At 35.4% G+C, this 7660-nt stretch overlaps 1 protein-coding gene across 1 annotated transcript; it reads right to left on the minus strand.

Annotated features, from left to right (window-relative positions):
• Positions 1-251: 251 nt before the first annotated feature.
• Positions 252-3201, minus strand: LOC143610426 (stress-related protein-like). Its single transcript, XM_077084910.1, has 3 exons — positions 3080-3201; positions 1380-1613; positions 252-718 (listed from the first exon to the last, which is right to left on the minus strand). The coding sequence occupies exons 1-3, from the start codon at positions 3116-3118 to the stop codon at positions 257-259; spliced, it is 735 nt and encodes a 244-aa protein (XP_076941025.1). The 5' UTR covers positions 3119-3201; the 3' UTR covers positions 252-256.
• Between the last annotated feature and the right edge of the window lie 4459 nt (positions 3202-7660).

Raw genomic sequence — 7660 nt, forward strand, 5'->3', positions numbered from 1 at the left:
ATACCAACCGAATGCACCCGTTGTCCCACCGCAATGTGACGGATTTGTTACCTACTTCACTATTAAATGAGATTTTCCTTTTTTTTAAATGTTAAAAGAGAGAGAGAGAGATGCAAACAAATACGATTACCTAAATGAAAACTTTATACAGAGCCACCTACTTATATCATATCAAACTTAACCATAAAACACAAAGACAAAAGTTACCACACCACCAAAAGCGAACGATTATCACAATTTGTTACACAAACACCACTCATGTCTCGACCTCAACACTTTGATTAACCGTTGCCTCATTCTCACCATCTTCAAACACCTTCGCAATCTTATCAATCGGAACCAACGGCAAATACTGAGCCACCACATAACCTTTCTCCGCGGAGTAGACAACTACGTAGTTATACTTCTCAAGCACATACACGCCGACTGGGACGGCTATCTGAGCCACTTGAGGAAACACGGGGAGTTTGTTCAACGAACGCCAAGTGGACACCACGTATTTCTCAGCTACTGGCTCATAGTTCTTGTAGAGTTCTTTAGCCGTCGGCTCGTACTTCACGTACAATGTCTGAGCCACGGTGGTGGCTGTTTTGAGCGCCTCGGAAGCCACTGTTTTCGCCACTTTGGGGAAGTTGTGAACCGTGTATTTGACTTGGCTTGGAAGCTGTTTTATCAGTGATGGTACGTGGCGGTTCAGCTCGGTCAACAAGTCGTCCACCTACATGTCATGAGACCACCGCTAGTTAGTTATTGACAGGGGTGCAAATGAGCCAAGTCTCTCGCTTGCTACCCAAAACCGGACCGATAAAGAGACTCGTAACGAAGCAAAGCAAGGTTTTTCAAGGTCGAGCTAAGGCCGAGCCTAATCAAAGCTCGTTTAGTTATCAACCCCGAGCTTGAGCCTTGTGTACTTTTTAAGTTTTACCTCTTTTAGACTTGCATGTACTAATTTCACACATACGCATCCGAGCTCGAGGCAAGCTTTGACTCATTTAGCATACTACAAGACCTCGAACCGAGCTTAGGCTCGGTTAAGATTTCTCTCAAAATATACTAAATTAATTAAAAAAACGTATACAAATTAATTAAAAATTTGATAAACAAGCCGAGTCAGAGCTTGAAAAAACGACTCACAGCCCAAGCCTGAGCTTTAGAAAAAGAGCTCTAGACGAGCCAAGCTCGAGCTCTAGTAAGACCAGATGAGCCGAGCTCGAGCTCTAGTAAGACTAGACGAGCCTCAAGTTCAAGTAAAACTAAACGAACTGAGCTCAAGCCTAATCAAGCTCGGCTCGGCTTGTTTAAACTTAAACCCCTAGTTACTAACTTGTGCTGATACGCGCTCGATAGCAAAAAGCATGACAATGACTGAGAACACGCACCTTCATATCAAGGAACTTGAGAGCTTCAAACGGAACATAATGAAACTTCTCATAAACCGGTCCAACAACAGTTTTAACCGTGTTCTCCACGCTCTGAATACCAGGCTTCAACGATCCAGCGTTCTCCTTCACGTATCCATACACAGTCGCGAAACAAACAACGAAATACACCGCCGCGTATTGCACGAAATCCAGATATTTCAAATGGTTCACCTCACCTTCATTACTCTGTACCTGTATATATCCAATCAAATTCAAATCACATCTAATTAAACAAAAATTACACAAAATTATTTAAAACCACCAGATCTAACACTAAAATAATCAAATCGATGTTTTAAATATTAAATTAACAATTTCGGTTACATGATTTATTAAGAGAAAACTGTGAATATGTGCTTATAAGTTTGTGAAGAACAAGATGCTTCACGAGTTCACGGCACGTGTGTATATTATGTGATTAACAAGCAAACACGTATCGAAATAGCGTTCTAGAGATATTAATAGATCAAATTAGAGCAGATTACAGCAAAAACGACGTTTAACCGGAAGAATAAGTAGAAATCAAATTAACACGCAATTGATTTTTTATATTTAAATATTTAATATGTAGAGATCGAGTACAATTTACAGCAAAAACGATGACGTTTAACAGGAAGAATAAGTATAAATCAAATTAACATGCAATTAATTTAATCAAAAACATTATATTTTCATCGAGTTACAAACCGAGCAATAAACAAGTACGAATCTATAATATATGATTGTTTATTGGATTACATCGAAACAGAAGGCAAGCGGGCAACAAGCTGCGCCGCCACTCCTTTTTGAATCGCAAAACCCAATCTTTTAAAAACTATATTTGCTGATCTTGGAGTCATAACATTACTATGCATGACCCGCTGAACACGGGTAAGTAGCTCCACAGCTTCAGGCGCGAGGAAACCAAAAGTGTCAAAAGCAAAAGGAATAAATACATGTCGGTTGTCAAGACACGCCTTTTTCATGTTTTGCCACCTTACCTGAAGCAGCTTTGAATGCGGCTTGACTGACCGCGAAACCACCACTCCCTAAGCCCACCAAAGGAGAAACCCTGTTAAATCCACACACACGTGTTTCCCTCCTATCCATCCAAACACCAAAATGTCAGCCGGTCGAAGAGATGATCTTCCCTCCGACGGGTCAGACAGGAAATTCACATGTGCTTCTTTCTTAATTTAATATTTTATCAGAAACTTATTTGATATGAGAGATCAACTGATCAAGTGCTAATTACAGCAAATTAAAGCAAAAACGACGACGTTTAACAGGAAGAATAAGTAAAAATCAAATTAACATGCAACTGATTTGATATTTATTTTGTAATAAATTGATCTGATATGTAGAAATCAAGTACAAATTAGAGCAAAACGACGACGTTTAACCGGAAGAATAAGTAGAAATCAAATTAACATAAATTTAAAATTAATTTAGTATAAATTAGAAATCAAGTACAAATTAGAGCAAAACGACGACGTTTAACCGGAAGAATAAGTAGAAATCAAATTAACATAAATTTAAAATTAATTTAGTAGTAATAAATTAGAAATCAAGTACTAATTACAGCAAAACGATGACGTTTAACCGGAAGAACAAGTAGAGATCAAATTAGCATTCAATTGATTAGATATTTAGTGAGAAATTGAAGAGAAGAGGCTTACAAGAGGCTCGGTAGTCTGAGTGCTTTCAGAATCCGCCATGGAAGAGAAGCTTAGAGAGAGTATTGACGGAGATTGCAATAAAGAAGAAGATGAAGAGTAAGCAAAAGAGATTCAATGCTGAAAATGTAATGTAATTTTATTATTATTATTATTGGAATGATATTATTGTTGCCTTTAATACAAGAGCCTGGATCTGGTGCGGAATACTCGAGAACACTCGATTCTCATCGGGTGTTGAGATAGTTACACGTGGCATGGGATGATAGTAAGGTTAGTTTTGGGAATATGACAAGTGGAAGTAATTGAATACTTAATAAGCAAGTTTTGGTTTAGAATTTAAGAGGACGTTTAAGGATTTTAATTTTTAATGTTATGGGATATTAATTAATTGTAATTAAAACAAATTAGTGATTGTGATTGTGATTGATGCATTGCACATTTAATATTTTAGGGGTTGTTCTTCTGGTTCAATGATATAGTTGATAGTTAGGGCTTAGAATTTTAGTGTAATTATAAGTTTGAAATCTGACTGTTAAAATTCTTTTAGCCTTGTCTCTATTGTTGCAGCTGCTCTCTCCTTATTTTGGCTCTGTCTCATTGCTCACTATCATGAAAATTGCCTATTGTTGCAGCAGTCGATTGATTCTAGCCATTCCGACATTGTTCTTCCATCTCTGGCTCCATCGTTGAAGGTGACTTATCTACCTATACTAATAAAAGAAGATAACCGGGACGCATGTTACTTGAAGATTTATTCATATCATAAATTTCTCGCTCAAACTATTTTTCTATTTTTACTGAAAACATATTTATGTCAGTGTAATCGAAACATATCAATTCATTATTTAATCAAATAACAAATTACATATCTTGTAGGGATAAAAAAATATGCAGATATTTATATCAATATAATCAAATAATTTTTATTTTTAATGAAATCAATCAATTTATATAGACTTTTGAGTGTCGAAGATGAATATGGTAAAATTCAATTAACATTATTTATAGGTTTACAATTATAAAAACAATAAGAAATTATGAATGAATAGCAATTTTATTATCACGTATTTATTCAACCTCCATAAAGTTTTCATCCATTTTTTCCGAAACTGTAATAAAAAAGCGTGTTTTATTCATGCTAATTTTATATAAGATGTTTTTTTTTCTTGTCATTCATAATGAAACATTGTATCATCTTTTATTTCATGATATTTTTTTCAATTAATCCGTTAGTATTTCATGTCAAATTTATGATATTTTTTTCTTAGTTTTGTTCTGATTATTGATGATGTGAAAAACGTGATGCTTGTTATTAGTCACATACTTCACAAGTATGCAAATAAAGATGTTTTCTTAAACTCTTGGTTCATCGGTTTGATGTTGAACATAATTCGAAGCCTATGCTGCCAACAACCCCAGGTAAGTTTATGAAATGGACCCATTGGTGTAAGTCCAATTTCTCGAGTATACTTTTGTAACTATGATACCTTGTCTAGCTTCTAGCGAGTTGTTTAGGTGTTAATGATATTTAATTTAGTTCTATTGTCGTTAAAAATAAAATATAAAATAGCATTAATATACGGAGTAATAAACAGTTTGAGTTGAGACAGGTAGAATATTATATTAGAAAGAAGTAGTGTGTCATAAATGTCGACACGTGAGGAGGTGGTGATGGGATCAGGGGCGGACCCACATAGGTCCGATCGGGGTCCCGGGACACCGATGTTTTTTAAAAATTACTTAGAGACGGTATATTAAATTTTGTAAGGATCCCATAAAAATTAATACTTGGAACCCATACTATTAGGATTGAACTGGTACAGTGGAAAGTCCCTTGTTTTACTTGTGAGAGGTTGTAGGTTCAAGCCCCACCATACTCCTTTTTTGTTGTTTTTTTAATATCCAAGTCTTAGTTATTCAGTTAGGGTATTTGTGCTTTTTGTTAGTTTCTCTCATATATTCATTATCACCATGCAACATATATAATGTTAACATGGATTTTGCATATTCTTTTATTATTTACCTTGTGTATGTATATTATAATTAATCATTTATTTGTGTTAGAGTTATTTTTTCATGTTTTGGTCAATTATGTAAGACCATATATATAGATTACGTTCATGTTGGGTATGAATTAAAAGTGTATGTTTCATCTAGTTTCTAATTTAGATTCTTTCTACTTACTCGTTTCCAATGACACCATAGTTCCGTGTTTTATTATGTTCCTCGCCTCGACCCGACCCGACCCGAATAACGATCGACCCGAAAAATTTTGTAAACCAAAAAAATTGGGACCCCATTGACAAAAAATCCTGGGTCCACCACTGGATGGGATCCTTATAAACTTACCTAACTATTTATTAGTGTATTAGGTGATGGTGGTCAGGCTTTTAAAATATTTTTGGTTGGTTGGTTTGGATTGACGCCGTTATTTACACCTCCATTGGCTTATTCTTACTCATTGACACTCGTACGATATGATTGTATAGACTTTATACTATCGTGTAAGATACAGAATTTTGTCTGCCATATAGAGAACCAGTGTATGACGGGATTCTTTTTAATGAAACACTCCATATGATAGTATAGAGCCCATACGATAGTATGACTTTTTTTATAACTTTTTTAACTTCTTACCCATATGATAATATAACTTTGTTTTTCTTTTTTAAACTTCTTACTTCATTCGATTATATAGCTTTTTTTTTCTAATTGCGAATTTCAATCATGTTTCTACTTTTTTACACGACTAGATTTTAACTATTTTTTTTAACTACCGACATCAGATGGCTTACAAGTTATATAGATGGCGCGTAGATCCTTTTCTTATTCGTTATCGTTAAAAATCGACATCGCCCACGCTATTTAGATAGTTAACGAATGAGAAAAAATAAAAAGACTTGCGTTGTTCGATGTTATATAATGCATTCGATAGAATCTTGTGTGGAATCAAATAATTGATGGAATCTTGTATCGTGTCAAATAATACACGGAATATTATATCGCATCCGGAATATTGTATAGTGTCATTGCGTAGACCGAGGGTAAGTGCGTACGAGTGAGAATATGGTGTTATGTTCTAGATTTTACACGATTGTATAGAGGTCATACTAGCGTATTCCATATGATCATATAGCACTCATACTATCGTATGACTTATGGTCCAATTCGTATGGACTGCATGTTTGTCAGATACTTTTGTACGGTGGATTTCATACGATAGTATAGTCCTTATAAAATCGTATAACGGTGTGTGAATTCTAGCGAAGGGTGTACCAATAACATATCCCTTTGGATTTTCAACTCATATCGAAACTGTTTACAAAGATAAACTGGTAGAGCTATAGCTTCATAACATTTTTTATTTTTTTGATAGGATGTCGTAGGCTCGATATCATCTAAGGCATGTTGTTTCAAGTTGAGTCACAAGGTTTTTTTGTTTAGCCGTTGGAACATTATCGTTTTTTAAACATTTTTGTATATGGAGTCAGTTCTTTTGGTTTAACCGTTTGAACTATATAAATGACCAACATTTTATACATTCATGGTTGTTGGATGTACGTTTTTTATATTGAACAAAGGGAAAGTTTTAAACGTAAACACAGTTGTTAGTTGTAGCATGAACTTTGTGCGCAACTTCGTTTAATCATTATAAAATTATATAATGGGCACGACTCCAAAATAGCAATTAACCAATTTAACCAATTAAAGACTGGACCACCTAAATGTTCGACTTAATACACTAACCGAAAAGACCAATGATCACTCCTCTATCCACACCTAAATCTTTACTCTCAATATTGGGTGAACATGATAACAATGAAAACATGAAAATAACCTTAAACTCTTCAAAAAAATGACATTTTAGATACACACTTTTAAAAGTAATGTTTTTAAAAACTCTCAAAAACTAATAATCTATTATTAAAAGTTAATAAAACAGGGCATCCAAAATGTCCTAAAGTATATAATACAGATTTACAGACGCTAAAAACCCGGTCCATAGAAAACAAAGCTTCACTAGGTCACCACCTATCGGATTAATTCGACTAAACATATGTGAACATAATAAAATGGTAACCAATTGGCCGACGATCATGGCTAACCCCGTTTGAGTCGGGCCCATTTTAAAAAATATATTGTCCAAAGCCAAGCCGAGCCCAAGCTGAGCCAAGTACACAACCATAGCCATGGGCGTGCGATGAAACCCACTCTCGGCCCACACAAGCCAAGCCGATAAGCCCATTAACAGAGTCGATGATACTGAGGTTATATGTATGGCCCACAAGGGTGGGATCCAAAAGGGTCGGGTTAGGGTCTTATATGTGTTGCTATCTCCGAGCCATATGATGATGCTTAGGGTGAGACCCACGGGGACCACAATGGCTAAGCTTAGGGATCGGAAGCCGCGACTAGCCATTGATGGTTTCTTTTGGGATCGTGTTCTTGCGACATTGTAAGTCATGATGTTGTGATTAAGGTTCGAATTTTGGGTCATTAAAGGACATGTTTGAGGAGAAAACATGTGAGTTTTGTTATGGGATGGTGATGAGAGTTTTTAGGAAATATGTTTTTGATGGA

This window comes from Bidens hawaiensis, unplaced genomic scaffold (assembly GCF_021521415.1).
Source record: "Bidens hawaiensis isolate Kalapana, Puna unplaced genomic scaffold, B.hawaiensis_p1.1 tig00026279_1, whole genome shotgun sequence".
NCBI lineage: Eukaryota > Viridiplantae > Streptophyta > Magnoliopsida > Asterales > Asteraceae > Bidens > Bidens hawaiensis.

Excerpts from the sequence above, each read along its gene's own strand:
- LOC143610426 (XM_077084910.1), bottom strand. The coding sequence starts at position 3,118 with ATGGCGGATTCTGAAAGCACTCAGACTACCGAGCCTCTT. Across the intron at positions 1,614-3,079 it reads CTCAGACTACCGAGCCTCTT|GTACAGAGTAATGAAGGTGA; the intron begins GTAAGCCTCTTC and ends GGATATATACAG. Across the intron at positions 719-1,379 it reads TCAAGTTCCTTGATATGAAG|GTGGACGACTTGTTGACCGA; the intron begins GTGCGTGTTCTC and ends CATGACATGTAG.